Source organism: Gymnogyps californianus, chromosome 3 (assembly GCF_018139145.2).
Source record: "Gymnogyps californianus isolate 813 chromosome 3, ASM1813914v2, whole genome shotgun sequence".
NCBI classification, from domain to species: Eukaryota; Metazoa; Chordata; class Aves; order Accipitriformes; family Cathartidae; genus Gymnogyps; species Gymnogyps californianus.
The window spans coordinates 90,947,815-90,971,631 of NC_059473.1; the positions used below are offsets into that span (position 1 = coordinate 90,947,815).

The window sequence follows — 23,817 nt, forward strand, 5'->3', positions numbered from 1 at the left end:
CAGCGACTGGGAAAGGAGAGGTGTCTGAGTGAAAGCTCTGCCGGGGTCATCAACAGCACTAGGTACTTTATTTGGCAGGTCTGCATCGGCTAAGCTCACATTCTAGGTGCTGGCAATACTGTCATCTCCTGGGCACTAGAGGGGGATGGATACACATACTTTGCTGGTGGACGGAGAAACAGTGCTCCTGCTTCTGGTTTCAATTCCAGAAGCTAAAGGAAGTGGTGACAAACCTTTCTCTCCTCGTTGTTTTTTTCTCTTTTTTTTTTTTTTTTTGAAAGGGGGTATTTTCCCTTCTCTTCCTCTTGCCTTCTGTTCATTTCTGTATCTGCTTCCCATTCCAATGCGTTATTTCCCTTGACTTCTAAAGGCTGTCTTGTGCTGTGCCTGTCCTCCTTCCAGAGAGAGCTCCTGCTTTTGCTTCTAACACCTGCTCATGATCCCTCACCTCTCCTGTTCCTGCCTGCCTCTTGTACTTGCACAGCCTCCACCTTCATATGCAGCTTAATTACATTAGATACAGATTCTTACTCTATCCTCAGCAAGACAATAGTATCTCAGCCCCCTTGAACACAATATCAAGCAAATGATTATTAACATTCATGCTCTCTCTGTGATCAGGTCTGTGAGACGGCGAATGTTTGGTTACATACAGCTTTAGCTCAAGGTTGTTGAGTTTTTTAATTGCATACGTTATAAAGAAGATGTGTTTTGTTAAAGACCTGTTGAAGGACTGAATCTTGTATTCAGAGCACAATGAGGTGAGGTCCATGAGTATCAGATCTTGTGGGAGTTCCCTTTGAAGCCTAGTATTTGCCTTCATGGTAGAAGGTAATGCCATCTTGAAAACCCAAGACATTGACCATGATCTTCACTGTGGAGCACTAGGCATTCTTTTCAGACAGCTGGTTACATAGACACCCATCAGGCTAAAAGAGTAGTCAGCAAATATAGCATTGTCTTCTAGGTGAGCCGAGCCATGGGAACTTGTTGGCATTGTGCCCTCCAGTTCAAAGAAAGTTGAACTGAAGCCATTGTACACCTTGAAGATAAAGTCAAAGACCTTGAAGCAGATTTCGATAAGAAGTAAAGCTGCGAGCAGAGACTGTCTGATGTGCTCTCAGTAGCCTGAAATTCAGGCTGAATTGTCAACCCTGTCCTGCATTCAGGTTGTTGGTAAGTCACTGGGCAGGCCTTTGGCTTATGAAGGTAAGCTGGACGCTACACAGAAATTAGCTCTATTAATAAGCTGCTTCTGTCCCCCTCTCCTGCTTTTTTAATCTCCCTTTTTGCTCCTGTCTCTAACCACCCATGACTATTTCTCATTTTACATGTTTTCTGTGCTTTTTACCTCTATCCAAAATTCCTCACTGAGCTCCTCCCACTGAGCTGAGAGTGTTTCTTCCCCTTTCCGCTCTCTTCACGCCAGCGGTGGGAGCACTGAGATCAGAGCGGGGATCTTCTTCCCATTCTCATTGCAGAAGTTGCCGCATGTGCAAGGCTGGCTGGGTCCCGCTCCTGCAGCCCTGGCCTGCGCTGCACTGTCACCTGTGCAAGTGGAGCATTTGTAGTAGCCAGAAGGTAGAAGCTGTTAGGATCTGGGAGGTGTTTGAGAGAGAGAAACTCGTATGTCTACTACCACGTGATATTGTCAATACCAAATGTGCAAATACAATTTTTGGATGTATACTGCTTGGGTGAATCTTAAAAAGAACAGACAAAAAGCAAATCTCTGGAACTAATGTTTCCATTCACTAATACAAACAACTAACCATGGAATACCTGTTACCACGCACCACTTGATCTGTGGCAGTACTATTGAACCATTTGAAGAAAAACCTACTGAAAACTGCTAGCCTGAAGGCTTTCCATGGAAAACAAGTCCAAAAAGCTTAATATCTGAAAGGTTTGGTTAGCTTGTAACATAGGCAGGTGAGCTGTGTTTACTGTAGAGGTTGTTACTTCCATGATCACTAGTACCCAGGGGCTTAGTTGGTTTGTCTCATTTTTCCCCTTATTTTTATAATTTATTCCTCAGTTACCAAAGTGGGGAAAAAATGCGTGGTATTTAGTCAAAACTGGTAGGCAGTAGACTCTTCTTCTTATTTAAACTTCTTTTTTCCTTGTGTCCTGGTTTCAGCTGGGATAGAGTTAATTTTCTTCTTAGTAGCTGGTACAGTGCTGTGTTTTGGATTTAGTGTGAGAATAATGTTGATAACACGCCGATGTTTTAGTTGTTGCTGAGTAGCACTTATCCTAAGTTAAGGATTTTTCAGTTTCCCATGCTCTTCCAGCGAGGAGGTGTACAAGAAGCTGGGAGGGAGCACGGCCAGGATAGCTGACCCAAACTAGCCAAAGGGATATTCCATACCATAGAACATCATGCCCAGTATCTAAACAGGGGGGAGTTGGCCGGGAGGGGCACATCGCTGCTGGGGCATCGGTCAGCGGGTGGTAAGCAATTGCATTGTGCATCACTTGTCTTTTCTTGGGTGTTATTTCTCTTTTTTTTGTTAGATTCCTTTTCATTACTATCATTATTATTATTATATTTTATTTTACTTTAGTTATTAAGCAGCTCTTATCTCAACCCACAAGTTTTACTTTTTTTTCCGATTCTCCTCCCCATCCCACTGGGAGGGGGGAGGGGGGAGCGGCTGCGTGGTGCTTAGCTGCTGGCTGGGGTTAAACCACAACACCTTGATTGACTTAAAGTCCTTTGAACATCCATCTCTGTTTGTAAATACGTGTTGATGTGTGTGTGTATATATATGTGAGTTCTTTTTCTTATGATTTTAGCTTGACTTTCTAAGGAAGCATGGATTAAGCTGTCATACTCTTTGTCCTCCTGTCTGTCTACCTGCCTGTCAGTCCCCATTTGGTGAATTTGAGCCCCCTTGCCAAACAAAACTAGATTGGATCCTCTACTGAAAAAACTCAGAAATTAATTCCTCTAATTTCATGGAAACCATTGGGAGAGGAATGGGACAGGAAGGAGATACCAATAGCTTCCCTTACTGCAGCTGACGTATAAGCTCAATGATTTTTTATCCTGATGGATGACCAGTCAGCATACACATAGCTTGGCGCCAACCCCAACACGTGCTGCCTCTTCTCCAGCCAGATAGGAGACAGTGAGATGTTGTGGGGCATGCCATAGCACACTTGGAGGTGGAGACGTGGAACTCTTGCAGTGAGAGATGGAGGAACAGATTGTACACATCTGTAGGAAACCATATTTCAACATTTCTGCTGTCCAAGGAACATCTGCCATCTGTTTGGAGGGAAGTGAGGGTAATTATAAAAGGGTGCAGGGAGGGCTAAAGGGGCAAGGTCTTAAATATGTAGGAAACTGGGCTACATTAGTTCTGCTGCTTATGGCATAACACAGGAGCTTTCAGCCTTTGTTGTTTCCATCCTGGAAACAATCCTGAACAATGGCTTTTGTCTAGTCAACAAATTTTTGAATCACATTGTTCAGTTTCTTAGTCAGGGAAGGACTTCGTGAATAATGAGAGAGGGATTTAATGCCCACAGTTTACTGCAAGACTTAGAAAAGGAACCTATAAGAAAGCAGTTAGTAAGGGGGAGCTCCATCAAGCAATTACAGCCAAGGACTAGAGTTCTCAGTGGAAGAGAAAAGGGGTTGGGATCAGGGACTGACATCCCAGGAAAAGGAAGGATTTATACTGATTATATCATTGATCAGCCTTTTATGTATCTATTCATCTTCAATTGGTGATGCACTGAATAAAATTTACCACTGCCCCTTTTCCTGAAAGCAAAAACTTCTGGAAAGCCAAAATCATATAGTATAGTTTTAAACAGCTATAAAAATACTCACTAGAAATAATACGGTTGAACCTAGCACAGCTGGAAAGCATGCTGGTGCTCCTAGACGGTCTTTGAATATGTTAGACTAAAGGATTTTGAAAGCACACAGAATCATGAAATGCTTAGATTTACTTCATCATACAAAAAATATATATGGCTTACAAAGATGCATCAATGATTTGTTTGAAATGTGTTTAACTCATAAAATCCTCTTATCTTTTCAAAAATAGGTATTTGAGAGCACAGATGTCATCTGTTTTCAAAGCCAGTCAGGCTTGAGATAGGGTTTCTAGAAGTAATACATTTAGGATGGCCTCTCCTAGGATGGGCCTGAAGAAGAGCTCTTCAATAGCACCTGCATCGATGTCTTGAAGAGAGGCGATCAGCTGAAGAATCCAAGAAAACCTGCCTAGGTTTCTATGGAACATCATTGAGATAAACTCCATCAAGGCTTGCTGAGCTTCCTGCTGCAGTGTTTGTACATAGGGGAGACATTTTAGGACCTGGCATCATGTCAAAACAAAAAGTAAAATAATAAATCTTGAGTAAATGCTTCTGCTCTGTGCCCTTCATAATGATGAGTGTCTGGCTTTCTAGCTTATAGTACTACTCTCTCTAGAAAACAATAAAAACTTTCCAAACTTACTTTTTGGAAAAACAAGATAAGCGTAGTTCAATAATTTGAAGGAACATTGAGCAGCATTGTAAGCACATTGGAATCTAGCCCGTTACATTAAATTCAGCTTTGAAATGGTAACAGGAGGTAACTTTGACTCAGTACAGATGGAGAAGAAGCTTTATAGCATTGTCTACCCACCAAATGATGCTGAGACCGTAGTCTGAGTAGGTGGAAACATTCCAGCTCTAATCTGAAATAGGTAGGTACCATCAGGAAGAGGGAGGCGGTGGTTTGGAGCAGTGAGCAGGCTGGCAGTCTGAAGACACAGTTTTCCAGTCTACCTAGCCCAATCTCCGTCCTGTTGTTGCCTCTGCTTGCTAGACTAAGCTGGGGCACTACAGTTTACCATGCTGTCTAGATATCTTCATTTACAGTCTAAAAAGAGCATAAAGGTTCTCTGTGAGACGTATCATGACCCACAGGAGTAGGATAGATAATTGTATTTCCTGTTTTTGTACTCCCTTTCCTCGGCCATTTCTGAAGAGGGAGAGGTCTCTGCCCTACAGAGTCATGGTCTTGAGCCTCAATCACGTACCTCCCATAGCACGTGCCTTCAAACCTGCTGGCTCACTGAGGGTCTTTGTGGGTGCCAGGGCTCAGTTTGAAGGATGCCCCGTGTTTATCCTTTGCCTCTGGTGGGATTGCCTTGTCATGTAGCTCTCAGCAACCTGTTGCCTCCTGTCCTCACCGCCTGAGGATAACACCATCTTTTCTTTCCTAGAATTGCTGCAGCCTGGACAGGGGTAGCATGAATCCCCAAGTTTTGACTTCTGCCTCTCCTGCCTCCCACATCTTATTTTAACCTATATCTCCCCACACACGCTCCAGGCCCGTTTAGCATCTTTTACAGTGACTGACTCCATACCTCCCTGGGATGGGATCTGAATAACTTAGACCGGGGAGTGTTTCACACAGGATCATTCATTTAAGTGTGGGAGGTTCTGCCTTCTTGTCTAGTGCTCTGTACTAGGGCAAAACCAACCTGGTTGGGTTTTTTCAGTCTGTGGCTGGCTGCCCTTTGTCAGTCTTCAGCAGCTCTCTTCCCCCTAGACATCACTGCCAGAGGAGAAGAAGCCTCAGCAAAGCCTGCAACCAGGCTAGCCAGAAATGAAGAGTTTGGAAAAGTCATCTTCTCCCCCAGGATTACCACCAGCTGCAAGCTGTGAGGATGGTTCCAAGTGCTAGATTTTTCAGGGAAAGGAAGTCGTCAAGATTTTGTATATTCAGGATGAAATTGCAATTGCTTACATCCCTTCAAATGTGCTTCATTTCCCCATTTGGTCTTCTTTTATATGTAATCAAACACTGGTTTTAATTTACAAATAATGAGAAACTTCTTGTCCTGAGATCTGTTGTAATAATATTCAGTCAAACACATATTTCCAGCTGAACTGTAAACCTCTTAAGAGCATCTTTTTTGACAGAAATCCTGTCACAGCCTTGATGGAGTTTTATATATATATAAATATATATAAAACTCCATAAATATATATATATATGGCACTGATACAATAACAGCACTGTTTTTCACGATTCCCACCTCTTCACTGCACAGTTCCCATTGCTTTTCAAACAATTGTCAAAAGCAGCAAGAGCAGTTTCACCTCGCTCTGTGCTGTGCATGCGTGGTGGGACAGTCCTACCTGCTCCTTCCTTGGACTTATTGCCTGGGTCCTAGAGAAGGCCTTGCAGCTGGACCCTTCACCCATACACACTTTGACCTCTCCGAAGCCACCTAGCCAAAGCACCCCTGCGAAGAGCAGGGATGGCAATATGTTCTGGAGAGTCTGGATTCAGTTGATGCAAGGCTGCCTATTTCCCCTCAGGGGTTGGGGCGCACGCTTTCTCCTTCGCAGGTTCTTGCTGGCCCAGATGTGGTCAATCAGTCACCCAGCCAGAGCCTCCCGCACAGAAGCACTGCGCAGATTGTGCTTTAGTGGGAGGACCTACACTCCATGCTGCCTGCCACCCTGTCCCCAAAGGGATTTTTTTATGATAGTAAGCACAATTTCTATGCCACAAGAGATCACTTAGGACACAAGCAAAGCTCTGCCATACTTGTTTGTCATGCTTCTTGCCGAAGCACTGGTCTAGCTGTGCTGCTACAGCTGCATTTCTGGGCACCCTGTTGTTGAACTCCAACTCATAACCCAGCTCTGGACTGCTCCGTGCCTGGTCCTTCCCCTGTGCCTCAGCCAGTTTTGGTGGTCCTAACAGGAATAAAACATTCAGGGTGGGAGCCCACACGAGATACTCCATGATCCAGGAGAGGGTTTAGCGTTGTCGCTGCTGGTGGCTGCCTGAAATCTTCTTAGAACTGAGGCCTGCAAAATACTAAGATTTGGCCAAACTTCAAGCCAAATGTAAGAGGGCAGCTGAAAATGTGCTGCGTGTATGTGGAAAACATTTTCTGAGTTTGGTGGAAAGTGTTCAAAAACTATTAAAAATAGTAATAATTGTGAAACAACAGCTGTACAGATTTGTTTGCAGGAAAACAGGTAGAGAAAGGGCAGTTTGGGCTGTGTATAAGCCCTGAGTACCTGTTTCAGCCCAGAGTTAGGCTGTGACTCTGTTTCATCTGGAGTCAATCTAGGCTTAACTGAAGTCCTCCCAGCCACCTTCTGCAGGCTGTGGAGAAAGGCACATCCAGAGAATAGGGTCATCCCACCTAAGAACTAGGGAGTCCCCCTGCAACTCTGGACAGTGTCTGCAGACAGCATGAAGGGCTGCTGGGCCTCTCGTATGGCACCCCAGGGAAGCAGCAGGTGTTAGAAGGCACGAATCCAGAACGTAACACTGCTTCTGGTGCTTTCTCCTTAAGTGACAATCACATTTTATCCACAGAGATAATAATAATGCCTGCTAGTTAAACTGTGTAAGCCGCTGCAAATGAGGGATTTCTCCTCTTAGCATCACCCTGCATATAACCAGTGGTTTCTTTCAGCCTGATTTTGTTGTGAAAAACTGAGAAAATAACTTGCACTGAAATGAACTCCACTGGTTTGATGCTGCACCATAGACACACAAGACAATACCAAACATCTGGATGACATTACATCTCAAGAATCAGAATTTGAATCCTATTGGAAACAAATACAAAGTCACTACAGCCTTTGAGCAGCCTACAAACCATTCACCACAAGAAATATCATGGAATAACTGAAGCATTCAAGTATCCTTTTGGTGCAGTCCCAAGTATAGCACACTGCTGACAGCGCAGCCAACAGCAGTGATTGCTGTGGAAGGAGTCGGGGATCTGAGCCAGAGCAAACTGGAGTCAGTAAGTCTTTCCATTTACTTTAGCGGACTTAGAGCTCAGCTTTTAATGACTCACACACTCCGTGGTGCTGACCTAGGCAACCTTCGTTCCTAAAGAGGCTGAACTTGGCACCAGAAGTGAGAGGATGCAATCACTAGTCTGAGCTTGCTCCGTGACTGCCGTCCCAGGCTTTGAATGTAGAGATACTAAAGGATAAATAAATACATAAAAGCTGTGTAACCTCAACGCAGTATCCTTTTGCCTCATTGATGAAAATCAGATGATACAGATTATTTTATCTTCTCCAGTGTTCTTGCTACAGAGGAAGTCTTTGTTAAAATACTTCTAATACTCACATCACGTACCCACGTACCATCTCTCCTTTGCTGTACTACGGGTGAGGCTGCTCTATTACCTTTGAACTGGAGATCAGTTTGAAGTGACACAGTTAATTCTTTATGACTTAAAATTTGTCTAATAGAAGCTGTTTTGACTTACAGTGGGTGACCTACTGCACACATCCAAGGAACCTAAATAAACTACTTCAGGCAGAAAATCATTAAATTGTGGAATATAGATTTTTGAGAACATGTAACTATATTCACAGAAAAGAGTAAAACTAAACATTTGTCTATACGCAAATTAAAATGCCAAATGTCCTTCTAGGCACATAATCATCTGTGTAATTTCCAGGAGGACTTACCAGAATTAAAAAGAATAATTTCTTTAAGATAGGTATATTCTTTTGCACTTGTGTCCAGGTCCCAGAATTTCCACAATAAATTCTTCATCTTCTGAACTTCTGCTAAAGATGCTCCCAGTGATGAGCTGCCCGGTTCATTGCTAGCTGTCAAAGACTGATTGAGGAGGATTTTTTTCAATAAACTAGGGGCTGAAATCTCTCTCAGGTCAAAATCCACCCCTTCTTGTGCCATGCCCAGGACAAAAAGAGGGGCCCAGTTCTGCTGTATGAGGACAAGCTGATCCTCCCAAGGCATGTGATAAAAAGAAGGCAAGTTTCTAATAAAAGTTAAAGTCTTCAAGAGCACTTCAGAAGCTCTTCTGCATGTGGCTTCTGGTGTTTTCAGGACAACTCTTCTCCTGTCCATACAAGAGCAGCCCTTGCTTCCCGGGGAGTGGTGGGGACTGCGATACTGCTGGTGCCACTTGGTCTCGCTTCCATGCTCTTTGTTAAGGATCTGGTACAGGATGCTCTTAGCATGGTGTGTCTCATCCTGACGTTTCCCAAATTTCTCAGCTGGGATCTCAGTAGCCATAGAGCCAGAGTTCCCTGTGGCACGAAACAGTGCGCGTGGAGCTATGCGACAACAGCAGGGGAGAGCATTTCTGCCACACAGCGAGGCGCTGCGTGCTTTTTATATACACGGGCAGTTGAAAAGCAATATGACCCTGATCTGTATAGTTACCTTGAACTTCGTTTGCACCACTCTGTTTCGAACAAGGCGGGGCTGCAGGCTGCTGGTGTTGCACAGGGCTGCTGTAGCCCCGGGGGAGCGGGAGGGCTCGTGCCCGCTGGCAGCACGGGTGCTGCTCGCCACTGTGCCCCGGTGCAGGCAGGCTGTGCCCGACCTTCTGCCACCGTGCCAGCGGCTCTGTGCTGCTGCCACCAGCAGTGGCATTTTTGCGAAGGCCAGCTATGTAACACGTACAACCTGCCCCTGAGGGGAAGCCCAGTGAAAACTATGACACCATAAGTGAAGAAGGAAGAAGTTGTCTATACTTCTGTTGATACACTGACCTTGGCCACTAGCTAATGCTCTGGAGTGCACAGAAATACATTTATACTTATGAATGATGCTGTGGTAGCAGTCCCTTGAATAGACGCTTTTATTTCTTGTTAAAAGGAGCCACCTGAAGATGCTGTGGATGTCTCCCATTGCTTTTCACAGAGCACTTAACAGTGTTCGTACTTTACACTGTAGCCAATAGCATGTGACACCTATGTCAAAGAGCTCACAGGTGAAAGTCCCAGGGATGGAAATCCCATGTATAGGAATTATTTCACATTCCTGGGAGATGTGAGAGAAACTTCAGTGAAAGTCAGCTGCTATAGCTCATGACAATGTTATCATCTCCTGCATTTCACATATGAGAATTTCAAACACAGAACATGCGGACTTCTCCCAGACTTGCTGTGTCATTAAATATTCTTCATACAAGCTGTGGAAATAAAACTGATGAAGACAGACAGCAAAATGGCAATTCATACTGTTGTATGTGTGAGGTTTTGTAGCAAAGCAAGAGCTGAATGATAGAATTCTCAGGACTCTTCAGTCAACATCAGGAAACATTAAGTAGCGGGAATGCAAGGAACTCAGCCTTAATAAGAAGAAATTGATACTTCAATTTTTGTTACTTCGCACTCTCTTGCTCGCTCTTATATAGGGGAAGAGGTACTAAGTTTTTTCACCAAGCATAATGTTTATGCCTTCCTACCATTTGGGCTCTTAGCATGTCTTAACAAAAAATAAGCGTTAAAACCAACAGCTCCAAGAGCTACTTCTGTTTGCTCTCCAGCCTTAGGTGTGTAGCGGCCATCCCATCAGATGCATAGCTGCAAATTTGTCCTTTGCTACAACTGTTTTTTCCATGCTGGGCCATTTTAAAATTTCCATTAATTTGCCTCTCCACGATATTTACGTTGCAAAATTTTCCCCTTCTGAGGAGATAAAAAGTGGAGGAAGAGATGACTGCTCCAAAGTTGAGCAATCTGGAAGAGCAGTGCTGCTGAGGTGCAACTACCACTAATGGCAGTGAAAGTCAAGGGGACCCAGAGCACTGAACACCTGATGGGATTTGCTTGCCCACCTCTCCATCCATTCAACAGCTCTCTACTGTTGTCCATTGCTGGGGTATCAAAGAGCTTTTTAGGTTAAATGGCACAGCAACAGAGAAGTCCCCAGAAAGTCCCATTCTTCTTATTCTCACTGTAAAATTCTAGCTGGGCTGAGGTTCAGTGGAATGAACTCCAGTTGCAGGGCTAATGCCATCTTAGGTTCTCCATGAGTTACATAGATTGGCTAATGGCTGTACTAGAAAGAGAGAATGACCTTAGTAAAATCATTCTTACACAGAGTTTCCTTGTGAAAAGAAGTTCTGTCTCCTAATTGCTGGTGAGCACGGTGGTGTTTCGGTAATCTAGGTAGGAGAGTGAGCTCTGACAAACCCAACTCCTCTACTCCAAGGGAAAAAATCTTTGACTTCAGCTGAAATCAGCACCATTTCACAGTTCACCATCATTTCACTCTCATGGTTCATGTCATCGTTTCACAGTTCCTATTAATTGTGCTCATTGAAGTTCTACTCCAGATTAAATTGGTTCCTTTCCTACTTTTTTTTTCTGAGAACTGCATCAGTCATACACAGAAAGTCCTGATGTCAGTAACATATGGTATTGGATACCATTTCTATTTATCATAATGGATTTTCTTTGATTGTGTATAGTTCTAAGAGGCAGAAGCAAATGATATTTTTCTAACAGGAATTCCTGGTATATTATAATAGCTTTATGACTGTTTACCAGAAATACAGAGTAAAGGTTACTGCCTCACTACAACTGCTAAGGACACATCATCAGCTTTTTCTGAGAGAATGATTATTTAGAATTATGAGTCAATATTGAATTGCGGGTGAAACTGATCCTGGTGGTCCTGATTCAAAATTGTCTGAAATGAGCTCTCTATGTGACCTGATTTTCTCAAATGTAGAGAACCAGCAGCTAAATTTAGCTCTACACTCATAAATCAGACAATAGTTATTTTTTCTTTCTAAATCTTACCTATGGAATGGTTGAAACCACATGCACCTAGATATCAAGCATCTACAGTCTTCTCGCTCCACTAGCAGTGCTTCTTACTTTCAAAAGTTAAGAAAGTATACTATAGAAAAAAAACAATTTTGTGATATGAGAAATCCCCATGGACTTTTATCTGTTTTAGCTGTTTCTAGCATGGTGGTTTGAGAACAGTAAGACACAGTCACATCAGTGTTATTTTTTCTGTTTTGCATTTATATACTTTTTCAACCCACAAAGCGCACACACCCACAAATACTCGCTACCACCACATTCTCTCTGCAACCGTCAGAATTGCTCCTCGGGCACAAGTGCCACCATCCGGACAACAAAAAAATGTATCCTAAGTCCACACACCAAATTGCTACAGACAGCTCATGGATATTCACACCATTGCTGGCAACTGTCCTGCTCCGAGCAAGGCTACCCTCTCCGTCTCTCCCATGAGTAATGTTGTTTTGCACGCCTGTATATTACTGTTACAGGTAACATATACTTAATATAGCTCTTCATCTTTGTTGTTTAGGTGATTCACACACGATGCAACCTTCTTCCTAAAATCCTTGGATTTCTCAGGTTTGCAAAAACTGCCTGCTAGGCATAGATGGTCCCAGGCTTCTACCCTCTCTGACCAGTGTGCAGCAGCAGGGTCAGTGTAATGAAGTCAGCAGCAGCTGAGGGTTATTTGTTGCTGTTAAATATCCAGTGACTTACACACATTCTTAAATATCCTGTTGGATCCAAAAGTATAAGGCATGTAGTATTTTTGGCTCTTAGCCCATAGCCTTAATTCGCCTCATAGAATACTTGGAAGGCTGAAGAGACTTGTCAGATAATATCGGAGCTTAAGTGGCCATCTCATCCTTACCTTGGCAGTAGCCAAATGTGAGTCCTTCAGGAAGAGTGTAAGATACATAGCACTCTTGTCATGAGTACTTTTCTTGCCTTCAATCATTTGCAGCTTAAGGAATTCCTGAACCAGAGTGACTTTATGCATTTAATAACTCTCAATTTCTACCCTATGATCTCATGCAGTCTGCTTCTGAAGCCACATGAACATCCACATCAGCCTGTGTCAAGATGCTCTGTGGATGCTGTACATGAGACAAAACTTGATCAAATATCACATTCGCTGGATTTGGTGGCTTCTTGCTCTTGTACTGGGGAAAAAAAAGGAATCAATCAATCCCTATTCACCCTCTCTATAGCTTGCTTTATTTTATAAATCTCGGTAAGACTCGCACAGTCATCCTTTGTCCAAACTAAAGAGATGTAGCTTCCAAAATTGTTCTTTCTTTAGAGTGGTACCTTGATGATCATCTTGTTACCCTTCTTTGAACGTTTCGTAGCCCTATATCTTTTCTAAGATATTCTTTAAGGGGAAGTGGGGAAAGTATCAGAACAGGACACGGTATCTAGGACTTAGGAGAGCATGGATTTATACAGGGTGTCCTGGTTTCAGCTGGGATAGAGTTAATTTTCTTCCTAGTAGCTCTTATAGTGCTGTGTTTTGGATTTAGTATGGGAATAAAGTTGGTAACACACTGATGTCTTTAGTTGTTGCTAAGTAGTGTTTATACTAAGTCAAGGATTTCTCAGCTTCTCATGCCCAGCCAGCAAGAAGGCTGGAGGGGCACAAGAAGCTGGGAGGGGACACAGCCAGGACAGCTGACCCAAACTGGCCAAAGGGATATTCCATACCAGATGACGTCATGCCCATTATAAAAACTGGGGAGAGTTGGCCGGGAGGGGCAGATCGCTGCTTGGGAACTAACTGGGCATTGGTCAACGAGTGGTGAGCAGTTGCGTTATGCATCACTTGGTTTGTATATTGTAATTCATTTAGTATTATTATTGTCATATTATTATTATTATTATCATTATTTTCTTCCTTTCTGTCCTATTAAACTGTCTTTATCTCAACCCATGAGTTTTATTTATTTTTCGATTCTCTCCCCCATCCCACTGGGTGGGGGGAGTGAGCAAGTGGCTGCATGGTGCTTAGTTGCTGGCTGGGGTTAAACCACGACACAGGGACAGAATTAAGTTCTCTGTTTTGTCTTTCTCAGAAGACACTCCTGAACACTGAGCTGTTTGTTGTTGCCATGAAACTGTCACAGCCCCCAAGTTTTACTCCTGAGTGACAGTCATCAGTTCAGGGGCTGTCATCTTAGTCAGGAGTGGAGTCAGGAGTGCTGCTGCTTATGTGCATCTTTTGCCATATATATATACACTGAATTATCATTTGACACCTAGTTGATGATTTTCATAAAGCCCTTCTGCAAGTCTTCTGACAGCCCTAGTCTTCCTCTGAATAATTTTGTATCATCACCAAACATTCATACTCTGAAACTTTGAAGGCACTGCTTTTCAGAATAGTTCACTCAATGCTGTGAGTTGTTTAAAAGACTATCATAATTTAACTATGGGGCAGAAAATCTGACGTTGTCCTTGCAGTAGTATCTATATATGCAAGTACCTATATGTTGGACTATATGTATTGGTGCGCAATGTAAATAGTAACTAAGTTATTACTAAGCAGTGATGCAAGGTCTCCTACTTTCCTAAAAGGTGAGACTGGAGGCAGATGCATTTCTGGAGGAGAAGAATCTTCCACTATTATTTCATATGGGCTACAAGAAGGAAACACCTTCCTAGGAAGCTGACAGCAGCCTTTTTGAGGTCATCCTGTCACACCAGTCTGATACACGCACATATTCCTTGATTCAGTGATCTCTTATCTCTCTGGCCTCCCGTACAAACATTTAATTGGCCTATAAACATCTATATGACTTCAGAACAGGATTTTCTCTAGGAGTTTTATACATTTTATTTTCTGGGAGGAGTTGGGTGAATCTTGTGTCACTGGTACTTTTGAGGACACCTGACTTCACTAACAGCCTTAATGATGACAAAAGGAGCCAGTAATAAAACCAATATCTTTCTAGAAGGGTTCCAGCTCCTCCTTGTCCCGTGGTGCACACCATCTTTCTCGAGCAATAAAGGTATTCATTTCTCAACTAGAGGAACCGAGAGCTACCATTCAGACTGCCTACTTTGGCTAGGCAGAGAGTGGGAAGTATCATCCCCAAGTTAAAGCCTGCTCAGCTTTGAAACAAGCTCTGAAACAGTGTCTAGCTTATGCTCCAGCAGGTAATGTCATGGCAAACTAGGATTTGGCCCTTATATCTGAAGCAAGGGTACGTAAATTATAAATCCAGTCAATTTAAACACGTTTAGCTTATCTTGAAGGTCAGTGGGTGAACTTCTCAAGTGACTGAAGTTAAGCGTGCTTAGAATACTTTGCTTGATTAGGTCTGGTAAAATCAGCATCTTTTTGATGACAGCCATTTGAATAGTTGTAGCCAATTAATAGAGAGGCAGGTGCCCCAGGAGACCCTGCAGTGAACTGTTGTCTATCACTGAAACTAGGCCTGTTTTAAACTTGCCTCTGGTGAGCAAGTTAGAGAAAAGACAAATGCCTCTGACCTTCTGCCCCACATCTTGACGTGAAGTAGGAGCTCTGAGAAGCCCCTTCCTAAAAACCTACCCCAGGCATCTACAATTAACTCATATTCTGCTGTTCTTTGTTTCCAGACACACTGGAGTAGCATTTAAAGTGACTTTTTGGCAGGTGCTGGTCACTGGCTGAAGAAGGGAGAGTGTTTGTCTTCATTTTAGACTGAGGACATTTTGTTGGAGACTTTATGCTGCCCGACCATACTTCAGCTGTTGCAAATGTGAATGCAAACACATGCCATCTGGAGCTATAACCAAATCTGAGACTAAAATATTAGGACAGAAAGTAAATAATCAGCTCAGTGATGCTCCTTGGGCAGAAGATGGGGTGACACAGGAACATATTACTTCACTCTTCAGCTTCTTATGAGTCTAAAGCAGCAATGGATTTCCATCTATGCAAACGCATAAATAAACCCAAAAGGGCTTTCATGGTTAAAACAAACAAACAAACAAACCCCAGCTGGACAAGTAAACTCTTTCCATGATTTTTGACCAGCTTTATCCTGCCTCTCAGTCACATGGGGTCAGAGCCTTCTTCATCTAAAAATCCGAGCAGTCATCACTTTGCAGTTGCAGCAGAGCTGAGCATGCCATAGCAGACATGCTGCTGCCGGGCCATTTCTCCCTTGGTTAAAGGTAAGGGTTTGTTTTAAGGAGTGTATGGAAAGGGGCGTGAATCTGGAGACATGAGTAGGTTTTAAGCTGCCTGACGTCAATTGTTTGCTTTCTTCATACTAGAAAAATTGGTGAATTTTTATAAGGGTAAATCGGCAAATTTTTATAAGGGCACACCTTGGGGGGCTGGCGTGTAGAGATTATAAAATAAACCAGAAATGACCTCATACCAGATTGTGCCATTTTTCTACAGCTGCCCCACCAAGGAGACAGTGTTTGTACAGTCACCCTTATCAGCACTGGGACAGGCACCATCTGTCATTTTAAATATAGACAGATATACCACTTATTATTGCTCAGCAAGTGGAAAATGCTGGAAAGCAAGGTAGAAAATGGGCAGAGTTTTGAAAAAGCAAAGTTAGAAAATGCTCCTGGCTAGCAATGCCATCTCCAGAGTGGCACTGGAAAGGTGACTCCTCCCTTCAGCCCCCTCCCCTGCTAAGAAGAGTGGTTGAGATGATAAAGATTTTAACGTAGTATGGAGCCCACTATCATATTAAACGTAAGTCTGTCTTATATCATTGAAGATAAATGCCTAATCTAGTGATTAGCACTCTATAAATACCACAGATTAGCAAATGAAGGTTACACGGCAGATTAGATATGTGGTGTGTATCTTCAGACTTCTCTTAACACATTTTATTTATGATAAAGTGAACAAGGTCTTAACAGGTAATCTGTGGTCCAAAAAACTAAATCCCAAACACTTCCATTTTATTTTGAAATATATGAGAGGCTACTAACTTCTACCAGAGGTATAGGACTAACGCATTGAGTTTTCCCTGTAACAAAATTCGCATGCCCAAACTTCCCTCACTGTTTGCCATAGGATAACTTCTCTATCAGTAACTCTTACATTAAATATCTATCTATTCAGATTGGGGGGAAAAAAGAAAGAAAGCAGTTCTATCTCAAAATTTGGATTTTCTTAGAGCTCAGACTACTTCAAAACTGATAGAAAAATCTACATCATTTGGGTTTGATTCTTCATGATCAGTTACTGATTATGACTCATGGAGCCTGTATGTATAAATCTCCAAGTGTTCACCCAACCCCAGAGAGATTCTTCATCAGATATTTCCTCACCACAGTTTACCCAGAAGAGCCCCATTTCTTCTGTCTGTCTTTGACCATCTCCCCACCTTGATTGCTGTGACTTTCTTCTACCACACCCCTGCCAAGGAGATACCTGCTGTGTTCTCTGGCAGCTGCTTTCCCATCTGATTTGAAGTAAGGCTGGGAAGAGTTCAGACACAGCTGTGGTAGGATCTTATTGCAGACCTATTTCCTTACTATTTTCCTACTACTTCCCAAAGGGGCTGGGACAGAGCAGTTCACAAAGCCACCACAGCCGGGGACTAGGACATCAGAGGATCCCTGGAACGGAGAGGAGTAACAAAACCCAGTCCACTTTTGGAGCTTAAACATCTTTGCAAAAGCTGTACGTCCAAGTCTAAGCACACCTTTGCATGAGCTTGAATTACTTCAGATTTTAAAGATTCTCTGATATTACATACAACTGATACTCAATCTGTTAAACATTTACCTAACTGGCACCACTGAAGGCCAATAAGGGCAAGAGTCTGCCAAACTTGAGGCAATCATTCCTTTAGGAATAGGTTGGTGTTGTGGTTTAACCCCAGCCAGCAGCTAAGCACCACACAGCCACTCCCTCACTCCCCCCCCTGCTCCCAGTGGGAAGGGGAGGAGAATCAGGAAAGAAGGTAAAACTCGTGGGTTGAGATAAGAACAGTTTAGTAACTAAAGTAAAATATAATACTAACAATAATAATAATTAAATATAATAATAATAATAGTAATAGTTGTAATGAAAATGAATATAACAACAAAAAAAGGGGGGGGGGGATAAAAAGAAAAAAAACCCCGTGAAGCACAATGCAATTGCTCACCACCCGCTGACCAATGCCCCAGCAGCGATCCGCCCCTCCCAGCCAGCTCCCCCCCGTTTATATACTGAGCGTGATGTTCCATGGTATGGAATATCCCTTTGGCTAGTTTGGGTCAGCTGCCCCGGCTATGCTCCCTCCCAGCTTCTTGCACACCTGCTTGCTGGCAGAGCATGGGAAACTGAAAAAATCCTTGGCTTAAGATAAGCGCTACTTAGCAACAACTAAATCATCAGCGTGTTATCAACATTATTCTCACACTAAATCCAAAACACAGCATTGTACCAGCTACTAAGAAGAAAACTAACTCTTTCCCAGCTGAAACCAGGACAGTTGGTCTGACAAAACTGGGGAGGAAGAAAAGATGTTGAGTCATATACATGTTGGAAATTATAAAGAAAATCCTTCTGTCTCCATGTGTGAGGCTCTATTGTCAAGATACTTTGGGGAAAGAGCCAGCTTTCTGATAACCATGGAGTCCAGCAGGAGTGAAGAAGAAAGACTGTGAAAGCCTTGCCAAAGAGCGGTATAGTTTTGAGCAAACAGGATTAGGAAACTAAGGCTAAGAAAATTAATTTTGAGTGCTCAAACCCAGAGCAAGATTGTCGCGGTGTCTCTGTGTAGAAAGAACCAGGATGCTGAGAGAGTAGAAGATCCTGAAACTTTTAAATAGTACAGGTTAAAAACTGAAGGGAGGGAAAGGAGGAAAAGATAAACTTGAGAACATTTAATAAGAGCAGATTATGACAGGATAAATGTTATTTGCAAATACTCATATGAAGATGTGAGTTGCCCGTGAAGTCAAAGGCGGCCACAAGACACAAGCATTTCCATGCTGTTCACTGGTAGTTTGAAAGACATTCAGACCCTCTTCTGGACCTATTTCTGTATACAGTAAATGAATGCTTTGCTAATTCAGTATTGAGATTTCAGCATTGTGAGACCAACTGCTGCTTACTCTGGCATTTATGTTATTCCTGTCACTCTGAAAAACAGCTCTGAGATTTTTAGAAGCAAGCACATTTGCAAAAATCATATTTTTGAAAGAGAAGTGTGGCTCTGTTTGTCTCATAAAAGTCTGCACTTAACCACTTTTTTAAAAATACTAGTATTTTAAGGTCAGTGGAAACTCCATTTAAGTGTTTCAGGAAATCATCAGATCATTAGAGAGATGGAAATTGAAATATATGCAATGTACTGATTTCAAACACATTATAAAACAGTGGGCAAGAAATCAAGTGTGTTCTCTAGTCTTAGTGTAACCTTCTCCTTCGGGACTCACACAATTCGGGAGTGATTTTATCATGCTATATGCCAGTGACTGCTCCTAGCTTGCAGTGGCTACCAAAAGGTATTTTTCCTTCAGAGATGCTTGCATTGTCACCTCTCAAACTGGCCTTTGAAACTAAGTGGAAACGTACCTTTTTCTCCTTTAGCTACCCTGGGAAACACATGTATGAGGACCATTGTCCTCAAGAGAGTGTCTGATACCTAGAGCTACCACCCTGAAGGGAACAGACGCCTTAGAGTCCAGCCATGTACTTGAAACCGTGTTCAGAAAGGCAAGATTCATCTGAAAGCAGCTGAGAGTGTTGGAGAATCCAGGTCAGTCAGTAGAGCTGCAAGGCTTATGTGAACACGTAAAAAGAAACAAAAGACCAAGAGAAGCACAGGTCTGCAGTGTCTAGGTTAGCCTCAACAATCCTTTCACCATCCCTGATTCCTGTGACAAGATGGCAAGAGCTTCGGGGCAGTCCTGTAGGAGGGTACATCCACACTCAGATGGACTGAAGCATTTATACCTTCAGGACCTGCTTCCCTTTAGAACTCAGATCCAACAGTGGGGGTCATTCTGGTCCAAACCTCTCCCCCTTTTCCTCCCTCCTCCTGCCCCATATACTTCTTGTTCATTAGGTCAAGCAGGAAAGGCTCTAGCACTTCCTTCCGTGAAGCCAGTACTTGATACCTTCTGTTGTGGAGATGTGAATCTCCTTTGGACAGGGCTGGAGGCTTTGTCCTTGCTCAGACAGGTCACAGCTATTCCCATAACTGGCCAAGACCCTTAACAAGCTCTCAGCTCATTGTGAAGTGGAGCTGAGCTGGGAAATGCCCAAATCCCAGGATATAGATGCTTCATATTAAACCTCCCATTCTCTACCCTGCTAATCATGTTTTATGCAATCTCGTAAGTGTGAACAAATGACACAGCTCATTACTTGATCTCATTTGAGACTAGAGTCGATGGCAACCACTGGTGACAGTATTTTGGATGGTACCTCAAGCCAGTTCCCAGCTCAGTGGTTGGAGAGGCTGCTGGGACAAGATGTACTAAGCTGACCCAACAGGTCGCATCCTGTGGGAGGAGTATTATGAAGCTTTGCTCTGTCACTCTGTTTCCAAGACTTCTTTTTTTTTTTTTTAATCACTCCATCATTTGGCAAATCCAGGTACACTTCTGAGTCCCTGAATGCGCAGATGGATTAGCTATGAACAGGATGATGACCACACACCTTGTACTTCTGTGCATGAACCCAGTGACTTTTGATCTGGCAATGATCTCCATGAGTCTATTGTTTTCACTCTAACCGTCTTAAAGGTAAACCAAACTACCCAGATGTAATTGCAAAATCCAAGGACAGAGAATTATATGCAGGTTGACTTCACAGATAGAAAACAAATGATAAGAGACCAATATGACAGCTGACTGTAGTTTAATTGGGATTCAGCAGCAGCATGCGCTTCTAAATAAGTTGTTTCGAAAGCAAAAATACACATAATCCCATCTTGTTTATGCAACAAGTAAAATTAATGGAAAATGTTAATCTCCTGTCTGACATGACAATGTTTACATTATAAAGCCACAATGAAGTGAGTACCATTTGACGCCAAGCCTCGAGTAGGATTGCTTTGATTTTGTCTTTACTTCACGTTGTGAAACCAGTGCTTTAATGTCAACTTTGCAAAGACACCAAAGTTTGGGGTTTTTTAAAAATACAATCATCATTTACACGTACATGTATTTAAGCACAAGCAGGCCTCTTTAATCAGGTTTTTGCATACTCTTTGCTGTGTTTTAGACCAGTCCAAGAGAAAGCCCAGGGGCAGCTTTCCCCAGCTAACATCACCTGTGACTGATCCCTTCTTGCTGCACCTCTGTCCAGTGATATAATTCTAATACTAATTTCCCAGTTTATATTTACAAGAGACAGAGGGCACCAAAAAAAAAAGGCAAGCTGTGTATCCCCACCTAAATTTATTGACGAAGTCCTTCACACCTTCATCCCTATGTTCCACTGCATGTAAATATTTCAGTCAGTTTGAATTAATAGGATTTCCATGTGAAATGAAAACAGGGGGGGCAAAGGTTATTTTGGGCAGTGCTGCCGTACAAGACAGAGCTAGAAGTACAAAACAGGTTTGCAATGACCACTCTGCGGCGACACAGATGGAATCTGTATCTCACTGCATCAGAGATGGTGGCCAGGAAGACCACCTGAGATAAAGAACTTATATGAAAAATGTGCACTGGAGAAGATGAGGCATAAAGGTACTAGAGGCTGCCAAGCTGATGGATTCATGCAGAAGAAAACAAGGAGCGAGAGGGATTTGTAGGTAACCACTCCTCGTAGCATGGATGGAGCAATTGGGCGGGAAGGGAAAGGAGCTGAAGACTGAGAAGCAGAGCCGAGCTACCCAGCACCTCGAAGGGAGAGTGCAGAGTTCATAGACAACCGGAGGAGAGCCTACAGGCCTCTGAAGGTGGTAGAAACACCCCACAAAAGCATACAGTCAAGCCTATTTCTCAATGCCTTTTTGAACTGTGCAGGTGCCTGTTAAATAGTCATCTCGTAGATGCTGGTGAACAGGAACCATTTTCTTCCGACACCTATACCAAACTGCTTTGAAAGGGTGACTCAGAAATATTCCTGGAGCCAGTGTTCACAGTTCATAGCTCTGACTTCTTTACAGAAAATCGGTTGATTAGCTGGCCTGACAGAGGACAGGGATAATGGATGCAACGACTTGTGGAGTTGATTCCTGGGCTTTCAGACCACACGTTGACTCGGAGTATGTGAAGCAAGAGACAGTCCAGGTACCACAGGCTGACTGAGACAGCAGGAGACCCTCGTGCAGCTCTCCCACCACGACAGCTCTGCAAGGGGGAGGCATCTGGGTTCTCGCCGTGGAAAGCCAGGGAATTATTTCTATCGATATTCCTTCTCCAAACAGTTCATAAAAATCAGCCATCGTCCGATTTGCAGCCTCCATGGAGAGCACGGGCTGTGCCTCACCCCCGGCTGGCACAAGCTTGCCAGAGTGACTGGCGGTCCCAAATCTCACCAACAATTCAACCAATCTCATTCAACAAAGTTAAAATCTCAGAGAGATAAATATTTGGCGAGCAAGCAGCTGACCCAGTGACAAGAGGCATTCATCTTTCCCACCCCTTAGACCAATGCCAGCCTGTCTAAAGCCTTTTATCCGAGTGAAATTTCATCTGTTGCAGGGCAGCTCTGGAAGAGATGAGTCACTGAGAAAGATAAGGTCCTCAACAAGGCCATAAATAACAAAAGCACATCTAGACAGCAATGTCACCCTTACATTTTAGGCCACTGACTTTGAGCACAATTAAGTGCAGCATGCAGCTAGTGAAGCTGAGGCTCAGAGAGGCCACACAGTTTGTCACACAACCCAGCGGTAGATTTGAGACTCAAAACCATTTTTACTGATTCTTCACCTGGTGCCCTGCCAGCCAGGGCCCGTCAGAGTCCCAGGCCAAGCCCCAAATTAAATCTACTCGTGCTCTTTCTCGCTTTGTAGGACAGATCTCTCCTACTGAAGCTTTATGCATTTGGGAGCCTGTTCTTGTGCTGACAAGCCTGAAGTGGCCCAGCCTCTGAAATACAAACGGAAACACTTTTGGGGCACAACTCCAAGGCCCGCAGCACTTGCCAGAGAAGCACATACCTCCTCCTTTTTAGTCCTCTGAGGTATTAAGTTTAATTTCAAAGTACCCCTCAGGAAGTTTCCCGGGGCAGCTCTCCACAGTGCTTTGAAGCACTCCTGCCTGGTTAGCAATTGTCCCTAGCAGGAGCAGACCACCCTTTTGTCCTTACCAGTTCAGTCAGACCCTCAGTCAACCCTCTCTGCCAAAATTCAGAACCCCCCTAAAACCAGCAAGTAACCATCCATCAGCCACCATCAGCATGGCCCTCCTTCGAGCGACAAAACCAAGATGCCGCATCTTTGAGAGGACGCAGGGTGACTCAAGGCGGCTTGGGTCCTGGGGCTTGCTCAGCCTCTGCTGCTCTTGGGAGCTGTGTGATACCAGGCGGACCTGCTCAGCCACGTGAAGGTGACCTTGTTTAAGGGACTCTCTTTGCTGAGCAAATGCAGCTGCACTCAAATCTGGACTTGCCCCTGCCTGCAGGGGATTTTGCAGAGGGTAATAAAAAACATGACTGCATTAGCCAGGTTGTGGCTGGAAATGTCAGAGGCCGCGATTAAAGCGGTGCCTGAAGGGAGAGGAAGGATGGGAAGTGGACACAGGAGGTAGAAGGGAAGGAAGAAGCAGTTCAGCATCTCAGTGGAGGAGGCTTTGCCTGCTGGAGTGATGGTGCGGGGTGCTGCATGCCCGGCCCACCCGCAATGCTGGGCACAGCAGCTGCCTTCAGCTTTCAGGCCCTTCTCAAATAAAGGAGCTGTCACAGCCCTGGCTCTCCAAGCAAAGGTCATATCTCACAAGAGCTCAGAGCTAAATTGCTCCTTATTTTCTCTCTGTTTGAGTCTGTTCACCCACAAAGCTCATCTCCCTGCTTGGAGTTACTGAAAGGGTTGGTATAAGATGTGTACCGCAAGAGGGTCTTGTGTGCTAGGGCAAGATGCCCATAATCCGGGGGAAGATAAAACAGATCAGAAATAGGCGATCTTACAAGATGGTAGTGGTTTTAAATAAATTAAGCAATTGCTTTTTTCTAAAAGATTCCTTTAAAATGCGGGGAACAGTCCACCATGCAGTTAGCAAAAACTCTGCTATTGGCAATACTATGGTGCCCTCAAGTGGATGCAAAACACTCAGAAACGTGCGACAGTCCGCATCCTCCTTGTGAGTGTGGTCCGTGCTCTC

General features: G+C 43.6%; 1 protein-coding gene across 1 annotated transcript; it reads right to left on the reverse strand.

Annotated features, from left to right (window-relative positions):
* Positions 1–4,079: 4,079 nt before the first annotated feature.
* On the reverse strand, positions 4,080–9,049 carry LOC127015257 (nuclear receptor subfamily 0 group B member 2-like). Its single transcript, XM_050895070.1, has 2 exons — positions 8,476–9,049; positions 4,080–4,345 (listed from the first exon to the last, which is right to left on the reverse strand). Exons 1-2 carry the CDS (start codon positions 9,047–9,049, stop codon positions 4,104–4,106), a joined length of 816 nt encoding a protein of 271 aa, XP_050751027.1. The 3' UTR covers positions 4,080–4,103.
* Positions 9,050–23,817: the final 14,768 nt, after the last annotated feature.

Excerpts from the sequence above, each read along its gene's own strand:
- LOC127015257 (XM_050895070.1), bottom strand. The coding sequence starts at position 9,049 with ATGGCTACTGAGATCCCAGCTGAGAAATTTGGGAAACGTCAGGATGAG. Across the intron at positions 4,346-8,475 it reads AATTATTCTTTTTAATTCTG|GATGCCAGGTCCTAAAATGT; the intron begins GTAAGTCCTCCT and ends TTGTTTTGACAT.